At 34.0% G+C, this 25,786-nt stretch overlaps 1 protein-coding gene across 1 annotated transcript in view; it reads right to left on the bottom strand.

The window, feature by feature from the left end:
• The window catches only part of NCKAP1 (NCK associated protein 1), a 101,470-nt gene that overhangs the window by 66,773 nt on the left and 8,911 nt on the right, over nt 1-25,786 (bottom strand). Inside the window, exon 2 of the mRNA XM_080798642.1 lies at nt 18,834-18,944. Coding sequence (XP_080654768.1) covers nt 18,834-18,944 — 111 coding nt within the window. The remainder of the gene's footprint in view (nt 1-18,833; nt 18,945-25,786) is intronic.

Below are 25,786 nucleotides of genomic sequence, written 5' to 3'. Positions count from 1 at the left end.
GCATGCAAAATAAAATGTAGATACAAACATAAAATACAGTAACGGTTCCCTGACCAGATCCACAAAACATAATAATACATTAAACAAAAGCAAAAAACCACAACAACAAAAAAAGAAATGAGAAAGAAGCAAAACTAGGGTTAAGACACTGGTAAACATGAAAGAGGGAAATGTGAATACAAAAGATAAATATCATTCAATCAACTGTATTACTAGATTTACAAAAGTCCTGGTTTTTTTTTAAACTATCAATATAAGTTCTGAAAGAATCCAGCCATATTTAATGTCCTGTGTATCCAATAAATGCGAATTCCAATAAACTTTCTAGAACATTTGATACTGAGTGTAGTCCACAGAACAGCAACTCCACATCATTTAGGATAGCTTATTAGAATAGCAGATTCTCGGGCCCATGGCAAATCTACTGAATCAGGCCCATGGCAGATCTAATAAAATACCGAGGTGATCTGAATGCACATTAAACGTCTGAGAATCACCTAGTCAGAATATGAGAAAACTAGAAAATACAGGAAAAGTGGCTTGAAATAACAAACTTGCTACCAAATCCACGTAATTCTGAGGTTCTCATGCAGTTCTTACTTATACAGGAAGGTTGTGGGAAAAGATGCCTCTCCATGTAATTGTAATGAACCATTATAAGCCAGAAAATTTACAGCAGTTAAGTATAACATCAAGGGAAGATTTAAAAAAATAAACAAAAAAACTGTAACAAGACTAATTTAAAACAGCAAGCACAGGGTAAACTACCCTAAGACTTCAGTCCCTGAAGACATTTAAAGAATTCTGTCTAGAAAACATGTGCAAATGAGGTACCTCATTACTTCCTCTAAATGCCATATTAAAGTGTATACTTACAGTGATGTGTAACTGTTTTTAGCTTTATCTACGAGAGTAACTGCCTTTATTTTGAAGAATATATCTGTTTCAAAACAATTCCATGTTCATACGTACATTTTTAATCATTACCACTCATAACATCAAGCAGATACTTATTTAAAAGTGATTCTATTTCCAGGGTGTGGCAGATGGTAAAAATGGGTGAAGGGGAGTAGGAGGCATATGCTTCCAGTGATGGAATGAGTTGAAGTCATGGATAAAAGGTATAGCACAGGGAATATAGGCCATGGTGTTATAATAGCACTGAATTGTGACAGATGGTAGCTACCCTTGTGGTAAGCGTAGTATTAACATACAAACTTACGGAATCACTATGCCACATACCCTGAAACTAATGTAACACTGTATGTCAACTACACTTCAATTAAAAATAATTAATTTTTTAAAGCTTCTATTTCCTCAGATTATACTACCTTCACCTTGTTCAACATTAAACATTTATGATTAATGTCTTAGTCCTTTTTCTTGCTGTTCAGTACTTTAAATTTGAGTTTTGAAACATAATAGGTGAAAAACTCATTAAGATAAGCAAGAATATAATTCAGTTGTTACTGGGCTTAATTATTAATCGTATCTTTCAATTTCAGCATCCTATTTGGACCAAAAAAAAGACACAGTCACCATCTCATTATGCCTTTATTGATTCCTTATACAAACCTCGTTTCACATACTGATAACCTAATGTACACAGAATGTAAAAGAACTGTTCCAAAGTTATATAACTACTTCATGGCAGGACCAGAATTGTAAATCTCATTTCCTCATTCCTAATAAAGTGCTCTTTGTATCATTCTGCATATCTACCAATTTCCCTTTTTAATAACAAAATCTCATTGTGGTCTAAATTTCTTATTCAATTTATTTCCCCCCAACCATATGTAACTAGCTTCTACAATGACCAAAAGAAATGCACTCAACTAAATGAATGTCTGAATTCAAAACGGTCACGTTTTCAAAGGCCTATACAATTTGGTCCTAAATTTAATTTACCTTTCCAATCTTAAAATTTCCCCTAATTTGTAGCCAAAACAAATTATTCACTATTTTCCTATCTCATGTTTTCATTGTTTCCTCTACTGAGATGTCCAAATCCCAATACTCCCAAATCACTTGGTTTAAATGTTAACCTATTTTCAAGAAACCATCCCTGAGGGTACCTCCTCTGCTCAGTTGGTTAAACAAACATCTGACTCCTCATTTAGGCTCAGGTCATGTGGGATTGAGCCCGATAATGGGCTTCACACTCAGGGCAGAGTTTGCTCCAGATTCTCTCTGCCGCTCACACTGGCTCTTTCTCTTTCTCTCTCAAATAAATAAATAAATAAAATTAAAAAAAAAAAATCCTGATTAACCTTCTTCCCTGAATGCAAACAACACCTCCGTCCTCTAATTGTGTCTAATTTCTAATATCATTTTCTTCCATGTATCACAGCTATCTCCAACACTATAAGACAGCGTATGCAACTCATTTCTTCAGTCTCCACAACCTATATCATATAGCTCTGCACATAAGAAATTATGCAATATAAACATCTATGAGAGGAGTGATTTTGACAAATTAAAAGGCCTTTATATGTCAATGACAGAGGACAGGTTTGGGTAGTTTTGTTAGAAAGCCTACCTCTTCATGGAGCACTGGGTGTGGTGCATAAACATTGAATCTTGGAACACTGAAAAAATAAATAAATAAAAAAGAAAAGAAAAGAAAGCCTACCTCTTATTGCACAACGATGATTATATGACTTTACCTCTCAGAGCCTAATACTCTTATGATGTGCCAAAATAAAGTACATAAGAACATCTGACAGTGCCTGTCACCCAGAAGCTACCCATTAAATATTAAGTAAGTAACAAAGGAGGCTCACAGACCATTTCTTCAAAACAACCAAAAACAAGGCTATTTTAAATAATGCCAATACTACTTATAGTACTTCTAATAAGAGTTAATATTAAGTGAGCATGCACTTTTTGCTAAGCATTGTTCCAAATATTCTACAATATCTCACTCAACCATATCAATTATGTACTCTATTTAATGAAAATAAATTATATAAACCTATAACAAAGAACAAAAGTGTCTACAATTTTCAGACTTCAACCACAAAAAATGCTACCACTTAGTTCTTAAAGTGAGGGAGAGTAGATACTACCAAAAAGTACTTAATTTTAGGTTCAACATCCAGAACAAAGTTTTCTTAATTCATCACCTCATTGTTTTATAGTGAACAAAAAGCAGGAAATAGTTTAAGAACATAAATTAGTAATAAATTGTTTAATGTTACAGAAGAGAACATTAGAAAAGCACAACTCTGAGAAGAATGCATTCTGTTCATTAATACTTTAAAAGTATATCATGGATTCATAGATTAACTATATACATTAGCAAAGTATATAGTTATACAATGCTTTCTTAAAATTTCAAACCATGGGGGCGCCTGGGTGGCTCAGTGGGTTAAAGCCTCTGCCTTCGGCTCAGGTCATGATCTCAGGGTCCTGGGATCGAGCCCCGCATCGGGCTCTCTGCTCAGCGGGGAGCCTGCTTCCCTTCCTCTCTCTCTGCCTGCCTCTCTGCCTACTTGTGATCTCTGTCAAATAAATAAAATCTTTTAAAAAAAAAAATTTCAAACCATGGATCATTATTCTTACCATTCAAATAAAATTCTTACCATTCAAGTAAAAGAGTAGCCACGCAGATCATAAAATAAGACTGTACCTTTGCAATGAAAAATCTTGGTAACTGATCTTTGTCAAAGTAAGAAGCATTTTCCACACAAAGTATCTAAAAACATGACTGAAATGTAGTATTTACTAGTTTTCATTCTTTCAAAGAAAAATTACTGACAACTTACAACAAGGCCTAAGAGAGCTACTCACTGATTTTCAACACAAAGAAATGTGGCTATAGTTCTTTATTCGCTTAGTTCAATTATTACCTGCTTTCATTAACAAAGTTGCTTATGCACAATATTTTTCTTGGTCTAAATTATGCTAGTATTTTGTTCCTCTTAAAAAACAACCAAGTATAGGAGTCTGGTCTCAGGGAAAGTTTTGTACAGTTTCTTAGTATGAGATTCTAAACCAGGCTTTTAAAAGTACGAGTCCCGAAGAAGCTATTTGGATAAACCTCTTAAGAAACTGTCAGCTACCACCCTCATCAACTCTCATCTAGATCACTACACTAGCCTCCAAACTGGACTCTATACTTCATCTCTTGCCTCTTCAGTCTTCTCCACATAGAAGCGGGAGAGTGAGAATTTTAAAGTAACACTCTATCTCAAAAAACTGATTCCAATAATGGTTATGCAAGATATTAATACTGGGTAAGGAGTATATGGGAACTCTCTGCATTATTTCTGCAAATTTTTTCACGTCTAATATTATTTCAAAATAGAAGGCTTTTTAAAAATTCCAATGGTTTCCCATCACTCTTAAAATACAAAGTCCCTACCAGAGCCTCAGAATCAAATTTAAATAGCAGATCTGCCTACCTTTAAGACCTCATCTCCCTTCATACTCCTCTAGCCTCACTCAGTAGTTAACGTTTTGGTCTTCTTCCTGCTCTTTTAATCAACTTCACCAAGGCTGGCCCTACCACAGAGCCTTTGCACTTGCTCTTTCTTAAGTCTGGGGTGCTATTCTCCACTTCTTTGCATAACTCACTCCACACTTCTCTTCAGAGAAGCCACTGTTAAGGATTCTTCTCTAAAATAGTCTCCTTTTCCTCATTACTCTCTAACTCCTTATTCTATCACTTATCTCCAATCAAAGTATGTATTTATTTCTCTTATTTGTTGTCTAAAATCTCAACTTGAACTTAAATCCATGACAGCAAGGGCATTTGTATCATTCTCTGCTGTATCGCCAGCATTGAGATGGACATAGCACATAGATGGACAATCAATCCATCACCAATCCTCAAGATTCTCAACATAAAAATCATGAAGTCAATTTTCAAATTGCACTGCTGACTGTAAATGAATGTAGTATCAGGCATCAACTCATGCCTCAAATGAGTTTATGTATCCTAACACAAAGTGGTGATTTAATCCTTTGAACAAATCCTCAAAGTTGGGCAAAATATTTCATTGTGTCTTTCTAGGATAAGAAAACATAAAAGAAGGAAATATGAAACATCTAAAGAGAATGACATATTCTATCCAATATAAGCAAATCTCTTAAGATTACCTGAAAATCCAAATTCACACAAAGAGTACACAATTTTTTAAAAAGGTTCATAGGATTTTGTAGGATTCTTCTTTTATCATATATAAAACGATTCTATTGGTAGTCAATTATATCAGAAATGCATTTTTCTGAACAAAAAGTAAGTAAATTTTAGGGAAAGTAACCCTAATCCCTCCCACTCTATCCTGTCCACCCCCCCCCACAACTGTGGTCTCTTTCTCTAAATGAATCTTAAAAATATACATATACTAACATAGTCGTGTAACCATCACTCCCGTCTATCTCCAGAACTTTTTTCTATTTCCCAATCCAGGTATATTTTTATATTCACTTTCCAGATACAGAAATAGACCATAAAAGGGAAAATGCCAATACAGGTCAAATTTCAAAGCCCAAACACCTCTTCAATACACTTCAACATTGAAGCTGCCCTACAATGACACAAAATTAGTACAGGAATAAGCAAAACCAAAGCTATTTTCAGAAAATACTTATATTTATTTGTAGCCTCATCAGACTGAAGCTTCCAAGAATTTCTCTAATTCAACCTCTTCATTTTATATATAAATGCAAACTTTTTCCAATATTGCTAGTCATCTGTTCAATTCTGAAAAGCATAATTTTATATTTTAAAGGACAGAAAGGAGAAAAAAAATTAAAGACTGCCTCTTTTGTAATAGAACTTTAATTGCTCCTCTCATCAAGAATTACAGTCTATTTTTCCACCCTTACAATCTCAACTGGTCTTGTAACTTGCTTTGACCAACAAAAAGCCACAGAAATGACACTCTTAACTTGAGGCCTTATGGCTTCCAATTTTCCTCTTTCGGGAACACTGTCCTAAAATGTCATGGGTGAAGAAGCCTCAAAAATCATATCATGTAGAAAGAAGTTGTTCAGCATCTTGCTAAGCCCAGCTAGGCCCATCCCCCAGCCAACTCACCGCTAAATGCAGCTCTGATGTAAGACTGGTAAGACAAGCACAAGAACTACCCCACCTACGCACAGAATGATAAGAAATAAGTTGTGTTTTAAGCTCAGCAAGATTTGGGGTGGCCTGTTATGTAGCACTAGGTAAATTAAAACAATCTCTATTTGACCACCTCAGTGCATTAACTTGCATCAGAAAAAATCCTGAAAGTTTAAGATTTCTGGTTACAAGATGGTCAAAATTAATGCAAACTGATGAAACTACTGTAATTTTATCATTACTACTAGAAAAATCATTAATTCCAGATCCTAGTATAGTGTGGTTAGGCATAACAGGTTTATATAAAAGACAGCACACTGTGTTAATAATATAATTTACCTCATATAATGGCACCATTTTCCAATATAAGTAAAAATATAAATGAAGCTAGTTCCTTTACACTGAATTTTAATAACTAATTTTTATAAATTTTTCTATAATATGTGATTACTTTGCTTTCACAACCTGGGGACACAGAAAGAAATCAAGCTTTTCTTACTGATTAGATGTCATCACTGTAATCAATAATTATACCGAGCTATTCATGTCAAGATAGCCTTAGGTGCTACTGACATATACAAGGTAATAAGCTAACGTTAAACAGTCCTTGCTGGCTATACTTTTCACTTTTTAAAGTTTCTATTTCTCTTCCTGTCAATTATCATTTGCTGCTCCTGATAAGAGTACCTTTAATGTACAGTGCTTTAGAAAACAGACTTGTTACAATTTTGCCTAAGTAAACTCAACAAGTTTGACATAGTGAGAACCAAAAGGCTTATTTCTAAATAAACTTTATTTTTTCTAAAATACCACTTCTGGCTGCTCAAAATTATTTGTTTTTCATAGCTTTATTGTGGTACAATTTACCTACCATAACATGATAAATGAACAATTAAATACTTTGTGTAAATTTAGAGTTGTGCCACTACCAACCTTATTACTTTAGAAAATTTTCAATATCCCAAGAAGTTCCCTTGTACCTACTTACATTAACCTCTTACCCCCACCACCTCAGCACCAAGCAACTACTGATCTACTTTCAGTCTCAACAAATCTACTTTTTCTAGACTTTTCCTATAAAACAGAATCACACAATATGTAGCTTTTTTGATCTGGCTTCTTTCACTTAGCCTAAATGTTTCTGGAGTTCACTAATACTACAATATGCCTCAGTAGTGTGTTCCCTTTAATTGCTAAACAGTATCCCATTAAGTGGATATAGCACATTTTATTTATTCATTGATTGCTGGGCATTTGAACTATTTCCAGTTCCAAGCTATTACAAGTAATGAATGCTGCTATAAACATATCTATATGTGGACACATACTTTCTTTTTCTTGGGAAGATTTTTTTATTAAGATTTTATTTACTTATTTGAAAGAGCGAGCATGAGTGGTAAGAAGGGGCAGAGGGAAAGGGAGAGGCAGACTCTGCTGATCTGGGGGCCCAGCACGGGGCTCAATCCCAGGACCTTGAGATTCCAGGACCCTGAAGATCATGACCTGAGCCAAAGGTTCAGCTTAATGGATTGGGCCACACAGGCTCTCCTCTTGAGAAGATTCTTGAAAGTGGCACTGCTTCCTTCCTAGTTCTCAGAGGTATTCAAAGAGGCTGGTGATATGGAAAGTAACCTCTAGGAAAGTGAAGAATTACTGTAATAATATAGTATTCATTTAGTCAACAAATATCCCAACCTATTATTATCAGGCAACATGAGGGAGCTGGGGATAAAACTATCAATAAATGATAGCCCTCTAAATGAGTATATAATCTAGTGAGGGATATTTATGTAGATATACAGGTAACTCTCACCTTTTTTTAGGTAAATATCCAGTTTTAGAAGCTGGTTACACTACAATATATAGTGAAAAACTATAATGCTTAATACAAGACAAAGACCAACTAGTAATTACATGAAAGAGGTTTAAAACACAAACACAAACACACTCACTCACTCTAGTTTGCAAAAGACCACAATAAGAATGGCAGAAGTTTCTAAGGGCAGTGAGAATGGTAAAGAAGAGGGGGGAAGTTAAAGGAGACCCTAAAATACAGAAGGCTCCCAGGAATTATTTTTCTTACATATTGACAGAGAGTGGTGGCTCATGTTAAATTTCCTCAATCTGCAGGCCTATAAACAGGAATAACGTTAATGCTTAAGCTGTCGTGGCTTCTTTCTGGCCTTTTTGTTTATCCTTTGTTCTTGGGAGATTTGAAGACAAAGTATAATAGCATCAATGGAAGAATAACTCCCACTTAATACAGGTAATATTCTCTTAATACCTATACATCTTCATCAATTCTTTGAACGCTGAGGCACCCCCATACATTTGCCCTACCATCTTTTCATTCATCATCTCATGCTCTATTTCCATTTTTATCCATCTTAAAATTGAATGCCCCCCCCCAAAAATTGAATGGCCCATCATTGTATTACACCCTTGTCCCTTTCTCCCTCTATCATTATTGCCTGATAAAACCCAGTGAGAGAAAGAATATACACATGCTGACTTGATCTCAACCCCACTTCATGATCATAAACCGTAACTGAGTAGCAACATTACTCCATTTTCACTGCCAATTTTTACTGTCAATTCATTCTCTTCCTCTCAATGATTATGCCACTCCTCCTCTCCATTAAAACACTTAACAATTTCTCTTCAACTTCTCAGCTTCATGCTACATATATGAGCTCAATAATATATAGACTTGGCTACTCAAAATCTCCATTCAGATTTGCAGGCCCCTCAAATTTAACATATCTAATATTGAGCTGGCGAGTACCACCGCTTCTATATTCCCACCCCAAACCTGTTCTCTTGTGTCCTCTCCCAAGTAAAGCTTGATATCTGCTCAAGCCAAAATCTTCAGATCTTATTTCTCATTGTCCCCCTATCAATGCATCAGCAAATTACTCTAGATTCTATCTTCAAAATACAATTCTAGTATCTGAACATTTCATGGCTCAGTCTCCAAAATAATTCAGAATCTGAATATATTCCACCTCTACCATTCTAGCTCAAGTCACTATCAGCTCTCATCTCAATGATTGCAAATTTCATCCTCCTCAGAATGGCATTCCCTGGTCACCTTAAGTAAGTATCTCCCCACTATCACTCTGCTCTGTTCTTCTTAGAACTCACCTTTACCTGGTATTATATTCATATTCTTTTCTATCTCTACCCAACAGAATATAAGCTCTACATGGGGCAGTATTTTGGTTTGTTTATTCACTGCTGGATCCCCTCTCATATAACAGAACTTGGCTCACAGACATCATTCAACAAACCTTTCAAATAAGTGAATAAAGTAAGTGATAAATGGAGGGAACGATACATGCAGCACATAACCTAACTGGAAGGGTTAAAGAAAGTTTCTCTGAAATGGTGACATCTAAGCATAAACCCAAAAGACAAGAAGAAGTTAGCCCAGTGAAAGAATATGGGAGTAAAATATTTTGCCAGATAGTAAAGACAGCAATAAAGAAAGGCCTAGAGGCAAAAGAAAGCATGGCCATTTGTGCCATGAAAAGCATAAACATACTCTTCCAAAACAAAATACTCCTTAAAAAATAAGCAATTAAGGGATGCCTGGGTGGCTCAGTTGGTTAAGCATCTGACTCTTGACATCAGCTCAGGTCATGAACTCAGGTCATTAGATCGAGTCCCATGTGGAGATCCACACTCAGTGTGAAGTCCACTTGAGATTCTCTCTTTCCCTACCTCTGCCCCTCCCCCCACTCATGCGCTCACGCTCCCTCTCAAATAAATAAAAATTTAAAAAATATATAAGCAATTAAATAATTTTCCCGTGTTCTACATTCTATCCAACACTAGACTGAAGACTAACATAGTATACTATCCTATTTATTTGTGGCCAAAGACCATGGGTATACATATTTAAAACATTTTTAGCCAAGATTACTGCTAGGAAGAATAAAGAAAATAAGTGATTTCGCAAAATCTTCTCATTTACTCCATTGTAGTTTCTTTTGTTGTCTTTTACTCTGGATCTTGGCAAATAACTTCTGATCTGACCAAAGGTAAGACCAGACCTGCCATGATAAGCAGTAAAATACTATGCTAAGGGTACTCAAAGGGTACAGGCTAAAAGTGGCTAGAGCCTCCTTAAACAAATGACAAAGAAAATAAAAATTAAAAATCAACAAGTTATTAGGTATTGGTAACATCCTTTGTTATTAGGTAGGGGATCATAATTACCATTGCAGCCAAAGGGATTCTTTGAAAGACAGCTGAAAAACTATCACTAAAGGCAAGATATAACTTTAGGAAATTTGAGGAAAATAGATGATTGCAAATGCCAGGAATGTATCTCCTTGGGGGCTATACTATAAAACCCCTGTATAATGTCCATTGGCAGTCTCATTTGCAGGAAAACAGCATCAGTGAGCTGAAGAGGTTATGCTTACAGTTCAGTATAATGAGAATATACAATATACAAGATTATGATTTCAAAAGAGATGTGTTTGGGGAGCATAAGAATCATCCCTGAGATTACAATGAAAGCTGAAAAATACATTCTCACTCAAACTCGGTACACAATTTCAAGGCATTCCCAAACTTTATGAAAACTCCATGTGAGCCCTAGCAGGACAACAAAGAGAAGATTTCCCAGGACGAAAGCTATGCAGCAGACATAAGCAAACTGTCCAGAGAGAAGTTAGAAGGCTGCAGGTTATAGAAGAGTGGACTCCATAAAAAAAGGAAAGCTGATCAATGTGATTATTAGGACAGGTAAATTTAAGAATTCTATCAAGGCACATAACTGTAAGTACAGAAAATCATGTAACTATGAAATAATTCTGGAAGAAAGAATCCATTTCATTTTAATGCTATATATTACATATGTAAACATAAATACATATATGTAATATAAATTATTCTAAGTCCAGTGTGACAATGGAGTGAAACAATGCAAACTAAGCACTCAGGTCTTTACTAGTTTTAATTTTTAGAATCAGTATATAATTCAATTTCAGAACACTTTATGATTTCAAAAACAAAAGAAAGCACTAACAATTTTGACAGCATTAAAGTATAAATGACTGCGATGAGGCTATAAAAATAGAGAACTATATTTAAAGTTTAAAAATGAAGTAACCAATGATCCAAAAATATTAAGAAAAAAACCTATTGAATATCAAGAAGATAAGAGTGAGTAAGGAGCAAGAAACTGAATGACCTAAATTCTTTTGTAGCAGTCTACAAAATTATTTTGTAGACTATATACAGTGTCTAACATTGGTAAATGAATTTATAAAAGAAAAATAAGATATTCCTTATACAAGTTCCTTCTGAGAAATATGACCAGGGTAGGAAAGAATGGAATAGGAGATATAATCACTTTTCATCCTAAATTCTTCTGAACTATTTGACTCATTACGATATATTCACATTATTTTTGGTAAAAATTGAAAGATAATTTAAACCAGTTTAGGTAGGTCATTAGTGCTAATGCAATTCCCTGCCAGCACTTGACCTATTTCAAATACTTTTCAAATGTATCAAAGCATGGCTTAGTTGTATCTACTAATCAGGGGTTCATTCTTTTATTTATTCTGTTTATTCAAGCTAGAATTAAAGACTATTACATGTAGAAGAGATATTAAATGAATGTTGATGATATCTTTTTAAAAGAATAGACACTTTAGTTAGTTCTTACTATTTTTCAATTTTGGCAAAGTTTAATCGGTCAAGACCAAATATTTCCTTAAGCTTCCATAACAGTATATATAGAGACATATTGACTAATGACAAAATACACCATCAAAATACTGTTACAATGGGACAGATGGGTGACTCAGTGTGTTAAGTGTCTGCCGTTGGCTCAGTCATGATTCCAGGGTCCTGGGATCAAGACCCACATCAGGCTTTGTTCAGTGGGAAGCCTGCTCCTCCCTCTGCCTGCCACTCCCCCTGCTCGTGCACTCTCTCTGTCTCTCTCTCTCTCTGAGACAAATAAAATCCTTAAAAAAAAAAAAGTTTAAAAAATTGTTACATTATCTTATTATAAGATAATTCCTTTTAAAACCAAAGTGTTATCTGTTGGCCTACTATATCCTAGTCAACAGGATTCAAAGATGAGTACTTGGGCCAGGAAAACAGAGATGTGAGTTACAACAGAGAAACAGATTAGTTTTGTTTTGTTTGGCCTCCCCCAGTGTGGGAGATGGGGGGTGGCAACATGAGAAGTGATTGGAAAGGCATGAAAAGCAGTGTTTGAATTATCATAGCATTTCTCCCAGCAGGAGATGCAGACCTGAAAGGGGGGGGGGAGATATACTCAAAACATTATGAAAACTGACAAGTATTAAAACCGATGAGCCCTAAATGACTAACTTGACATTTTCTAAAAGTCAAAGGGGTTTCTGAAAAGTCTAGTTTAGGTAACCAAGTGGAAGATAATGATTCAAGACAAAAAGAGACTCAAGACAAAAGAGAAACAAAATGGAAGATAACCATGTGTTCAATACTACGTGAAAGTTTGCTATTTAACTTGTACAGCCGTCCAAAGGGTAGAAGGAATTCAGATCTAGAACCCAGAAAACAGAAGGCAGTTTGTTACTTAGTGGAAGCCATGAAGTAAATGTTTTCATACATATATACTGCAGGCAGGGGAGTACAGGAGGGAGGAGGGCAGGAAGCCATTTAGAAACACCCACATTATATAGGGCAGCTAAAAGAAAAACCAGTGAAGTAGACCAAAAAGTTAGCGAGGTAATATAAGTAACAGCTTCCATTTTTCAAAAGCAATTTGTCACACAAATCTATGAAGTACTTAGGAGATTTTAAACTGATTCTTGAGAATTGGTATTACCATCATTTTAGAGATAAGAACAAAGAAGATTTAAGATGTGAAATGACTATGCTCTCTTCGGCAGCATATATATACTAAAATAATGTGAAATGACATGGGGCACCTGGGTGGCTCAGTCAGTTAAGTGTCTGTCTCCAACTCAGGTCATGATCCCAGGGTTCCAGGATCCAGCCCCAGTTGGGCTCCCTGCTCAGCAGGGAATCTGCTTCTCCCTCTTCCCTCTGCCACTCCCCCAGCTTCCGCTCTCGCTCGCTCACTCACTGTATCTCAAATAAATAAAATCTTTCAAAAAAAGAAAAAAGATGTGAAATGACTTTCCCAAATCATTCAGCTAGAACTCAAATTCTGGTTTACTAGCTCCAAAGTCCATCTTCTTAAGTACCACATCATAATGGAAACCATGCCAAGACAACAAATGCCCTCTTAGAGATTAGCTAGAAACAAGTTAAGTTTCCTTACCCTTTCCTTCTAACTAAACCACAGTGCATGATGGCATGTGTCAGAGCTTCCCTACTCCCGTCCTTGATACCAGCACCCCACTCCCAAAACATATTTATGTTTTTAAGCTGGGACTCCTATTCGTATTCCAGTTTATTCTCAGTAGTATTATTAATGAGACATACTTGCGTAACTCTACTAAAAAGGATAGTTATTTTTTAGCTAAGAAGATAATGAAATTTAAAAAATATTGCTAAATGTCCACAATAGTCAAACTATGGAAAGAACCTAGATGTCCATCAACAGATGAATGGATAAAGAAGATGTGGTATATATACGCAATGGGATACTATGCAGCCATCAGAAGAAATGAAATCTTGCCATTTGCGACGACGTGGACGGAACTAGAGGGTATTATGCTTAGCGAAATGAGTCAATTGGAGAAAGACAACTATCATATGATCTCCCTGACATGAGGAAGTGGAGATGCAACGTGGGGGACTTGGGGGGTAGGAAAAGAATAAATGAAACAAGATGGGATCGGGAGGGAGACAAACCATAAGTGACTCTTAATCTCACAAAACAGAGGGTTGCTGGGGGGAGGGGGACCAGGAGAGGGAGATGGGGTTATGGACATTGGGGAGGGTATGTGCTATGGTGAGTGCTGTGAAGTGTATAAACCTGGCGATTCACAGACCTGTACCCCTGGGGATAAAAATACATTATATGTTTATAAAAAAAATTTAAAAATTTAATTAAAAAAATTTAAAAAAAATATTGCTAAGTTGGGTTCTGGCATAAATTTAAAATAATAAAGGAAATTTTATTCTCTCATCAAACATTTACTTATTGCCTCTTATGTACCATGCACTAGGGATAAAATGGTGTTTAAAAACAAAACCTGGGTGGCTCAGTCATTAAGCGTCTGCCTAGGGCTCAGGTCTTGATCCCAGGGTCCTGGGATCTAGTCCTGCATAGGGATCCCTGTTCAGCGGGAGCCTGCTTCTCCCTCTCCTGCTGCTGCTCCCCCTCCTTGTGCTCTCTCATTTTCTCTCAAATAAATAAACAAAATCTTCTCTCTTTTTTTGTATTTTTTGTTTTTATATTTTATTTTTTCAGTGTTCCAAGAAGCATTTAAACAAAATCTTCTTAAAAATTTAAAAAAAAAAAACAGATTCTAATGCTATGTCTCACAACCAATAGTATTAGAGTTGCTTTATTTTGTCTTTCCTTAAGTGATGCTGTAAGCTACTTAAAAACTTTAATTTATTACATAGTATCCTGTAGTACTGGGTTCCTTACGAGAGGAGATAAGTAATATCTATAACACAAAATATTCCTCTTAAGTCTGAAAACTTAATTTTCTAATTATTTCAATAATGGCCTATATCTCAGTCCAGAATCTCAGTATGGTTCTTGTGGCACTCTCCTCACGAACAATGCCATCATTCTTAGGGAATTAAGACCTATTCATTCAACATATACAGGGCAGTAATTTATATCACTTTCCCATTAATTTGGGAATCAAATAAAAAGTTTTACACTAAAATGTACATAAGTAGACAAATCTTACAATGACACCTTTGTGTTAGATATTTTTACTGTTTTAAAAAACACAAAGTAGCTTTTAGATGGAAATTTAACAACAGAACAAAGGGAGGAAATTAAAATATTTTAGGAAAAATATTTCAAAAGAAATGTTTTAACATATATACACCTGAACATTTCCTTAAAGTGCCCCTTAGAATTTCTTGGACAAAATAATTTTTACCTGTTAAAAATATAAGAAGTTTCTACTATTTTCTTTATCTAGGAAAATTACAGATTTCCCTCTATATGCTCATAAGAAACTTACAGGAAACAAATTATAAACCATCTGGCAGTCACTTTCAAAATACTAGAAGATACCATGTTATAGATATATTAGACAATCTCTCAGCTCAGAAATGTTTTCTTTAATCTAAAATTAAATAAGAAAAATAACTCTATTAAAATACATAGCCTGGCACATATTAGACACTCAGTAAATGCTGCTGTAATTATAAAACTGGTATCACTTTTATTCAGTTGACTTTTACCCTAATCAACCTGCTTTGAAGCCTTTGAGGCATCCAGTTCAAAATCAAGACTCAGAAAACAAAAACAAAAACAAAAAAGAAACAAAACAAAACAAGCATTCCTTGACTTACCCTGACTCCAGAATCAGGAGAGTACAAAAGTTTCTACCAGATTACAAAGGGCCCGAGTAAGACAGTAAAATTGACTCAACAGAGCCCAACATCATCACTGTTAAAGCACTGTTAGGCACCAATCTGGGTATATCAGATAATAGTGTTCTCCTTTTCTCAGAATACCAGAAAACCAGCTATCTGTGAGCACACAGGAAGCCTTTTTTTTAAAAGAATCAAATCACGGAAACATCTAAATAAATTTGTGCTTAATTTTTACCAAAACAATATTTTTATGACTGCCTTTTCTGAAACTGAGGACAAGTCGTGCTTATCTGAATCAAAACAGAAACAGTGCTAACCAGTAATTCTCCCTGATCCATGAGATAAAGTAAGCATGCTCTGTGGCACATATTTACATAATTACTCAAAGACCCAAACATGAAGGAAAAAACCCGACTATGATATCAGTATCATTTCTTCAGCATACCTAACAGCCAGAAATCTGCAAATTTCTATCATTCCCAGATGGTACTAAGGACCGTTGCTAGTCCTTAAACCTCCATTAACTACTTCTATGAAATTTAAAAAAAAAAAAAAAAAACTGAACTCATTTCTTATTTCCTAACCCAAGTTTGCCAGGAACTTTTCACCAGGATTTTAACAGGGTCGGATCAAAACTGAGGTCACAAAATTTCATAAATACCTAGTACATAGTACTTCAGTAGGCAAAAAACAACAGAACGGCATTACACAGAATAGTTTTAAAGGCTGTATGACAAAACTCAGACTTTGCAAACAGAACAACCAGAATAAATTCTATAAGCAGCGTAACATTCAACAATACTATATAACTGATTTCACAGGTTTAACAAAAAATTACCACATGACCCAGTAATTCCACCTCTAAGTATATACATCCAAGAGAAATGAAAACATAAGTTCACACAACAACTTTTACATACATGTTCACAGCAGCATTATTCACAATAGTAAAAAAAAAAAAAAAAAAAAGGCAGAAACAACTTAAACATCTATCAATTGATGAATGGATACATAAAAGGATCTACCCACACAATGGACTATATTTTGGCAATAAAAAGAAATGAAGTACTAATATATGCTACAACTTGCATAAACCTTAAAAACATTATGCTAAATGAAAAGAAGCCAGTCAAAAAAGACCAGATGTTATATGATGCTACTTATTCGAAAGCTCCAAAATAGGCATACAGAAAGAAAGAAGATTAGTGTTTATCTAGGGATGGGGGATTGGCAGGAGTCAGTGCTAATAAGTCTGGGGTTTCTTTTTGGGGTGATGAAAATATTCTAAAATTGATTGTGGTACAGGATACACAACTCTGTGGATGTACTAAAAACCCACTGCATCGTACACCTTAAGTGAGTAAACTATATGTATGTGAATTATACCTTAATAAAACTGTTGTTTTAGGGGCGCCTGGGTGGCTCAGTAGGTTAAGCCTCTGCCTTTCACTCAGGTCATGATCTCAGGGTCCTGGAATGGAGCCCTGCATTGGGCTCTCTGCTCAGCAGGGAGCCTGCTTCTTCCTCTCTCTCTGCCTGCCTCTCTGCCTACTTGTGATCTTTCTTTCTCTGTTAAATAAATAAAAATAAATAAAATCTTTTTAAAAACCTTATTTTAAAAAGCCAATTTCTTAAATAAATAAAAATAAATAAAATCTTTTAAAAAGCTCATTTTAAAAAGTCAATTTTGTGCTGCAGAATTTGAGAAGGGAAATAAAATTATTAAAAAACAAAAAACAGCAGCATTATTATAAAGTTTGCCCCACAAACCAGGAAAAGCAAAGATTCTTAATTTACTCTTCAACAAAAAATATTACTGTTACAAAAACAGTGAACATGTATTTAATCAGATCTTACTAATTTTCTAAAAAAAGACCTCCTATTTAGGAACTATGCTTATTTTCACATAGAACTTTATACACACAAACACACACACACACACATACTCACACACATAAATTAAACTTAAATGATTCTCTGGAGAGCTCATACCACAGAGATTTTATGAGCCAGGAGAAAAAGAAGTATATATAAAACTAAAGGTAGGACAGATTTTCATTACAAAATCTCTCTCATTCAGAGTGGGTATATTATCTGTCATATGAGTCAGTTAATTAATGTCAATAACTAAAAAAGAATTCTCCATACAAATAATGGTGTTCTTAAGAAGCATATACTTTGAATCACCCATTTTGTAATCAAAAACTAATTGATACCTTAATATAACAATTATGAAACACAATCATCTATGAAACACAGAAAGACCTCTATTAACCCGTACTCACAAAAAACAGACCTTTTTTTAAATTCTTTAAAAAGCACTTTACCAGACTATTAATTCTGATTGATTCTACATTACAATATTTTTAAGTAAAGGTGATTATCAACAGGGAAAATATGATTGTTCAATAACTATACATGATTTGAGGAAACTAAAAGATGACAAAATATTTTTTAAACAGTTTCTTAAAAGTACGGAGACCATATATAAGAGGAAATTTCTAGACTAAGTTTGTACATAAGGAAAAAGAAAGTAAAGATTATAACATGAAACTACAAAAGAAAAAACATTTAAAAAAAAGAAGACATGCAGAAAGATTCCAAGTCAACAAAATTTATATGAAAAGACCATGGTGAGATAAAATTAGCCCTAATTTTCTAAAATTAGTTATTTATAGAAATTATTATAAAGAACTACCAAAAGATTATATAAACATATCAGGAAGACTCCGGATATGACTATATTTTATATACTAAGAAAAACTACTCCATCTGAAGAAAGTAATATGGAAAAATAAAGATCCTACACCATCACCTTGTTATATTATTTTTCAGAAACGTTTTTCTCAATTATAAAAATACTAAAGAAATAAATGTATTTTAGAATAAACATAGATAGTTACTAAAAAGAATACAAATTCTATGAAGACATTTACTAATTTCAAATTAAAGTTTATGACTATAAGGAAAAACTCCCCAACTAGTCATGCAAATATTTGGAATATATACATTTCTATTACCTTACTTTCTGCCCCAACTTGAAAGAGAAGAAGTGTGTAAGAAATTAAGATCTTATGTTTTCTATAATAAAATGGTGATGTAGTTCAGAGTCATTTTTTCCAGTTTAGAGATAAGAATATTGTTCCCAAAAGCCCTTAATCAAGTTACATAATTGGCATACCAAATACAAAGAATTAGACAAATAAGAACTAAACATTACTTTCCCTTCAGATTGCTAAAATCAAGCAATACAAAAATTTCTATGACTTACATTGTTGTTGCGAGTTTCTACAGCAGGGAACTTTCTGACTATGAATTTCACAGCAGATTCCAGGTTTTTATCAATAAGGTAGGATGGTTTTGCCTTGGGATCTCCACATGCCTATAAGACAACAGTAATAAAAAAGTGAAATGCATCCTTGTTCTAAAACCAAGTAACAGCAAATCTGTAATCAGAAGTTAGAGATATTTTATTGTTTTTGGTGAGCAGGTGATAAAATGAATAGGCAAAGTGCAGGGATTGTCACAGCTGAAATATGCAATGGGAGACAGGACAGAGATGTTCTTCTACTGAAAAAAAAAATGCATGGAAAGTTTCAAAGCAGTTAGCGCAGAACAGCAGTGAAGGAAAAAGCTCAAACCTAAAAAAAAAGAAAAAGAAAAAAAAAGTCTTGGTTTGAGGTAGGATTGTATTCATTTGAAGCTAATAAAATATTACAAAATTAAATATTCAGAAGAATACTGGAAATGTTTCTTTCTAAGTGTTATAAAATAATAAGCTTATGTTTAAATGTCTTTTCCAAAATGTTTTCCTCATTCACTTTAAACATTTTAATACAAGAGCCCTAGTTCAAAAGAACTGGAAGCTGCTAAAATTGTCTTTATATTACTGAAGTGTGTTGCCTATTCCTCTGAACATCTGAGTTACAACAGTATTTTTCCATCATACCAGCAGCACTTCAAACATTGAATCTACATCTGTTCTATATCTCATAAGCACAGAATAAATGGGAATGTTTACATTTTGACCACATCAGCCATACAGCATTCTCTGTAGTAAACTGTAAAGCATTTTACAAATGTCAAGTACTACTATTAGAAGGAACTTTTTATCTGAACTATTAGCAATACCAAATACAATCGAAACTATTTAGTGTTTTGTTATGTGACATTTAATAAACTGCATGCTAGTGAAATGTTATTTCTTAGGGAATTGCTAAAATTATAACATTGTTATTTAACTTCTCATTACATTTTTTTTAAATGTGTCCTTTGAGAAAGTTTTATCTCTCTACCATGTGTGAGGAAACATATTGCAATTTTAATGTTTTTTTCATTGTTTACTATGGCTATGTTGTGAATTGCAGAGAGAGAAGTTATGAAACATGAAACTGATCTGAAAGCGGGCAAGCGGGCAGAGGGAAGGTGAAAAGCTTTGCAAACCTTCCAAACTTGTCCTTGCTGGGGAAGCATTGTAATAAAAAGAGAGAAAATTACGTGTAAACAATGATTGTCAAACTATGATATACGTTTCAGTAGTTTCAGTAGAGAACTTATGCACCGCAGACTATGAATAACAAAACAAGATTAGAACTATATGGTGCTACAATTTAAAGGTATTCTAAGTAGCGAGTTTAGTATACAATAGATTTATAGAGTTTATACTATTCATATATATTTAAATACTACTGTGTAAGTGTACAACCATGTCAGTTTCTTGGTGCTCTTTCTAAATAAACTTTAAATAATACTAGAAGGAAAATGAAGACTACATGCAACTATAAAAATAGGAGCAAAACCGTCAGTGAAATTTTACATACCTTAAAAAGAAACGGTAGCCAAAAATAAAATAAATTGTTATTGGATGACTTTTGCACTTCAGCTCAAATTGAAACTACTTTCAAATATCACCTAACTCCCTTCCAAGTCAAAGTATAAAAATCAATGCAAACATTCCTGTTATTTTCCAAACGGAAATAGGAATGCAGTAAGAATTCTCTTATTGTTCAAACATAAGTAGATAAAATTAACCTAAGAAATTTAGAACTTCATAATCCTTAACCAGATTGACACAAAACAACTATGCAAATTCCATTTCAACATGGTAAATACTAAAACACATCTGCTTTTTCCTCAGAGTAGACTATCATTTGTTTAAAATGTGATTTCTCATAAACTAATTAGCCAATTAATTCACTTCCCAAAAAATAGTCTACTATATATAATAAGAATAACTAAGAACCACAGCTACAGATTAGCATTTCCTTACACCAACGATACAATGAAAATCAAGTTCCCTAAATATGCCTGAGGTGGTGCAAATCCTAAAGTGATTCCAAATTACATTCAGTTTTTTATTTTTTATTACATTCAGTTTTTTTTCACTTGTTGAGTATTTATTCAGTATTACATTCAGTTTCTTAATGTTATGTTTTATCTTCCATATTCTAATATTTAAAAATTTAGCTATCCATTCTAACATTATTAGTGACTATTGAATAATGAAAATATGATAGACTACCATATGCATTTCCCATGATCACAAATTTTACTGTGTAAGAATTTAATCAAATATCTGAAAACTAACCTACATGTATTCTCATATATATAGATGCATGTATATATACAAGGAACTCTTCTTACACTGAAAACATAAAGAATGAAATTTCATTTCAATGGAAAAATAAATGGTTGTATAATCTTTTCGTGGAATTGATTTACCTTTTTCCACATTGCTCAATGAGCCATATCTAAACATACTATCCTGGGAGGCAGAACAGACTCTAGAATAAGACTTACTGGGTTTCAATCTTCACCACTTATGATCCATAGGACCTTGAATATACTACAAATTATCTCCTAGTCTGTTTCTACATGTTTAAATGGGAAAATTAGTACTTACCTCATAGGGTCATTATGAGGATTAGAAAAGAGACAGATAAACCATGTACAGTATTTAGCAGAAGGGCTACCATATGGGTGTTCTAAAATGCTCTAAAAATGCTAGCTATTGTCAATAACAGCCTCAATAATTATAATTACCCAAGTAAAAGTCTCATATGAATAATTGCAAAACAGTCTTTATCATAGTATATAAAACAATAATGACCACAATTCCCTTTTCCAATCACACATTTCCTTCATTTGTTCTCTAAATGCCAAATGTGTTGTACTTATAGAAAGAGTTTAGCCTTGTAGTTAAGAACATGAGTTCTAAGATAGGCTGTCCCATGTTCATATATCCTAACTCCATCACTTTTTAACTGCATAACCATAAGGAAGTAAGTGATTTTACTCCTCTGTGCCTCAGTTTTTCCATCCATCAAATAGGTTGATAATAATTGCAATTTACCCTAAAAAGTTTTCAGGCCCATTACCTATGTGCATGCATGTACTTGTGCAGTTAACATAGATATTTGGAATACCATGAGCATTCAAAAATGCAAATAAAACATACATGGCTCATAAATACTATATACAAGTACTAGCCCCTATTTCATTTTTTCTGGTCAACCTGCTTGATTTATTTACTTAATACCAACAGAAACACTGTGTAAGGAACACTCATGCAAAAAAGAAAAAGTACAAGGAAAACAACAACAACGAGTTGACTAAAAACTAACATCTAAGTAATTAATATCTGACAAAAAGCCATACATAATAATTCAGTTAAAAAGGGTTTCCTGCTGGGGCGCCTGGGTGGCTCAGTGGGTTAAGGCTTCTGCCTTCAGCTCAGGTCGTGATCCCAGAGTCCTGGGATCGAGCCCCTCATCGGGCTCTCTGCTCAGCAGGGAGCCTGCTTCCTTCTTTCTCTCTCTCTCTCTCTCTCTCTCTCTCTCGGCCTGCCTCTCTGCCTACTTGTAATCTCTGTCTGTCAAATAAAATTAAAAATAAAAAATTCCAACTAACCAGATAGTCTCATTTAATAAAAATTATTATTCTTCTCCAACCTCACTCAAAGCATTTCATTTTCAGGACACAGGACAAAGAAATCATAAAATAACAACCTATATTTCAGAAACATTGTCTGCAGCTGGTACATCTCAAACTCTACTTCATTCTCCTGTAACTATTATATTATACAAAATTAATCTTTCACTCTCAAAAGAATCACCCTTTGAAGTGCCACATTTAAGAAAACAACAAAGGGGCACCTGGGTGGCTCTGTGGGTTAAGCCTCTGCCTTTGGCTCAGGTCATGATCTCAGGGTCCTGAGATGGAACCCCTGCTTAGGCTCTCTGCTCAGCAGGGAGCCTGCTTCCCCCCTCTCTCTGCCTGCCCTCTCTGCCTACTTATGATCTCTCTCTCTGTCAAATAAATAAATAAAATCTTATAAAAAAGAAAACATATACTACTATAGTTAGTTATTAACAAATTTTAGACTATTATGTGTCAGAAAGGCTTACCAAAAGGCCTAAACCAAACAAAACTTTTAAATACTTCTTCCTCCCCCACACCAAAAAAGAAAAAGAGGAAAAGAAAAGGCGAGTACAAGGCAAAATTGCACCCAAATAACTGAACCTTACAGCCCTATCCAAAAAAAAAAGGCTTTTTTGCATAATTGGCTAAAAGAGCTGTATCACTAGACAAAAAGTAAATCATTTCTGAGCCACAGAACTTAAAGAAAAAAAAAAAAACTCACAACCCCAAAACCATGTATTTTACTTTATCTTGACTCAGCATGCTTTCATAATGCAAAAAAACACTGTAATTTAAAATTCCAGAAGATATAAAGGAAATTTAAATATTTATGTACTTAAATTTCCAGTTCTCACAATTGCAACTTTATTGTCTATGAATATTCTACTTGTCTTTAAATTCAACAAAGTTATGACTATTTAATGTGGAAGATAAAATTGCACTAATGTTAAAGGGAATACTTAAATATAATAATTAAGAAATCTGAGTCAAGGAGCTCAGCCCATATGACTTCCTGGCAAGCAGTTTAATCTCTGAACCTCAGTTCTCTAATTCATAAAAGTAAGGGTACTAATACTACCTACTTCCCAGGGTAGACTGTTCGGATTTTTATTTGAACAATCTTCCATTTTTTTAAAATAAAACTTCTCAAAACACATGAATATCTATAGTGAGTTCCCAATTATTAAAGTAAAATTTTCCATTTAACCAATTCTAGCTCAGAATTAATTATCAGTCAACATCTCCAAATTCATTTTTTTCACAAGACATAAATATAATATTATTACCAAAAATAAAGAACAGAGATATTTTAGAAAACCACATAATATTTCATTCAGGCCACAAAATAAATATCTGTGACCAGAAACCTCAACACCAGACTTTGTGTGATTTCAAAATATAACTTCAAAACAAATTTTTCTGCCAATCTACCACCAAAACCCTTTCCCCCAAGTCCTTTCCTCAAACCGATTACATAACACAGATTAACTTTATACGGTTAATGCTACATATTCTTCCAAAAACTTACCATGATATTACAAAAATCAAATACAGAAATAATCCTCAATCTATTCATAAGAGATTAAGCAACAATCAAGAAAAAGAAAACAAATACCCAAGAGTGGGGAGTGAAAAGAACATTTACAAGCACCTGTTGTGTGTAAAAACATCTATGCTTTTGAAACTGCCTAAAGCATCTCTCAACAGAGAGGAAAGGAGCGTCAGAAAAATTAAGTGACTTGCTCAAGGTTTAGCTGTGAGTACATAAAGATTTTAAAGCACTAAAAATGCTTATCTAAAAATATATGCACAGAAAAACAGTAAAAAAAAAAAAAAAGTTCCATTCTTTCAACACCTCAACTGCTCAAAACTTTCACTGGAGTAATTACTATCAAAGGAAAAATCTGCTTAGTTTCATCAGTTTTATTTTTTAAGTCCTAGTCTAACTCAGCAATAAAACACATTCTTTTGCCAAAATACTGCAGAGCAAATCAATTTTTTAGATACAGCAACATAAATGAAAAAACATGAACAAAATCCCAGAGTTCAGAGTGAGAACACTATTTGTGAAAGTACGAGAAAGAAACTAGCCCTATCTGAATATGTCAGGGAAAAAGAGAAAAATGCAAAATGTGACCAATTTATGCTAGAAACAGGAATTTAATTTTTACTCAATAAATAAGAAAAACCATAGATTTTAAAGCATGTTTTGCAAATTTAAAAGCATACCAGGACCAGAGCACCTGGGTGGCTCAGTGGGTTAAAGCCTCTGCCTTCGGCTCGGGTCATGATCCCAAAGTCCTGGGATCGAGCCCAGCATTGAGTTCTCTGCTTGGCGGAGAGCCTGCTTCCCCACCTCTCTCTCTGCCTGACTCTCTGCCTACTTGTAACCTCTGTCAAATAAATAAAATCTTAAAAAAAAAAAAAAAAAAAAGCATACCAGGACCAAGATTCTCCCTTGAGTCTTCAAGGAAATTAACTGACATTAATGCCTAAAGACGGACATCACCTAAAATAATGGACTACAGAAAATAATTTAGCTATCATTCTTTTATTGTCTAATTTCAAAAATGAAAGTAATACAATGAAGTTTCAATAAATACTGGAAAATCTATCAAGAGCAAAACAAGACTTAAGTCTCATCAGTGGTTTTGTTTTCAATTATTTTGTTTTTTCGTATGTATCACCTATATCTTGTCCAAGCAATGTGCTTTGAACTTCCCCTCGAGCTTGGATATGTGGGGAAAAAAACGCAATTCACTGCTAAAATTTAGATTAAGAGGCTTCATAGAAAATATATTGGAATTATTGGAAATGCTTTAAAATTAATGCAAATTTATCAATAATTACCTGTTACTTGGAGCCAGTAACAGCCAGCTTAAAAATATATATTTTATGGTTATTGCTTTCTAAGCACAAATTCTGGGAAAATCACAAACAAATATTTCAATGCATTAGATATTTCAAAATTCATTTTTTAAAAAATCTTAGTGATTCAAATGAGTTACTAATTATTATTCAATTCACAAGAAGTGTATTTCACTATAGGTTTTAAACATTTTTCAGCTTGCAATATAGAGAAACATCTCAATTTACAAAAAAAAAAGGTATTCTATAGGTTTTTTTTTTTTCAAGTATTATATGTGGCCACATTTTTACTGTTTTAAAAAAGCTGCTCTTGGGGCCTCTGGGCGGCTCAGGCAATTAAGCATCTGACTCTTAATCTAAGCTCAGGTATTGATCTCAGGGTCGTGAGTTCAAGCCCCGTGTTGGGCTCCACTTTATTTTATAAATCAATCAATC

The sequence above is a fragment of the Martes martes genome (assembly GCF_963455335.1).
Source record: "Martes martes genome assembly, chromosome: 3".
Lineage (NCBI taxonomy): Eukaryota > Metazoa > Chordata > Mammalia > Carnivora > Mustelidae > Martes > Martes martes.
Note: the sequence above shows the minus strand (reverse complement) of the source record. Positions and strands in the feature narration are given on the sequence as shown.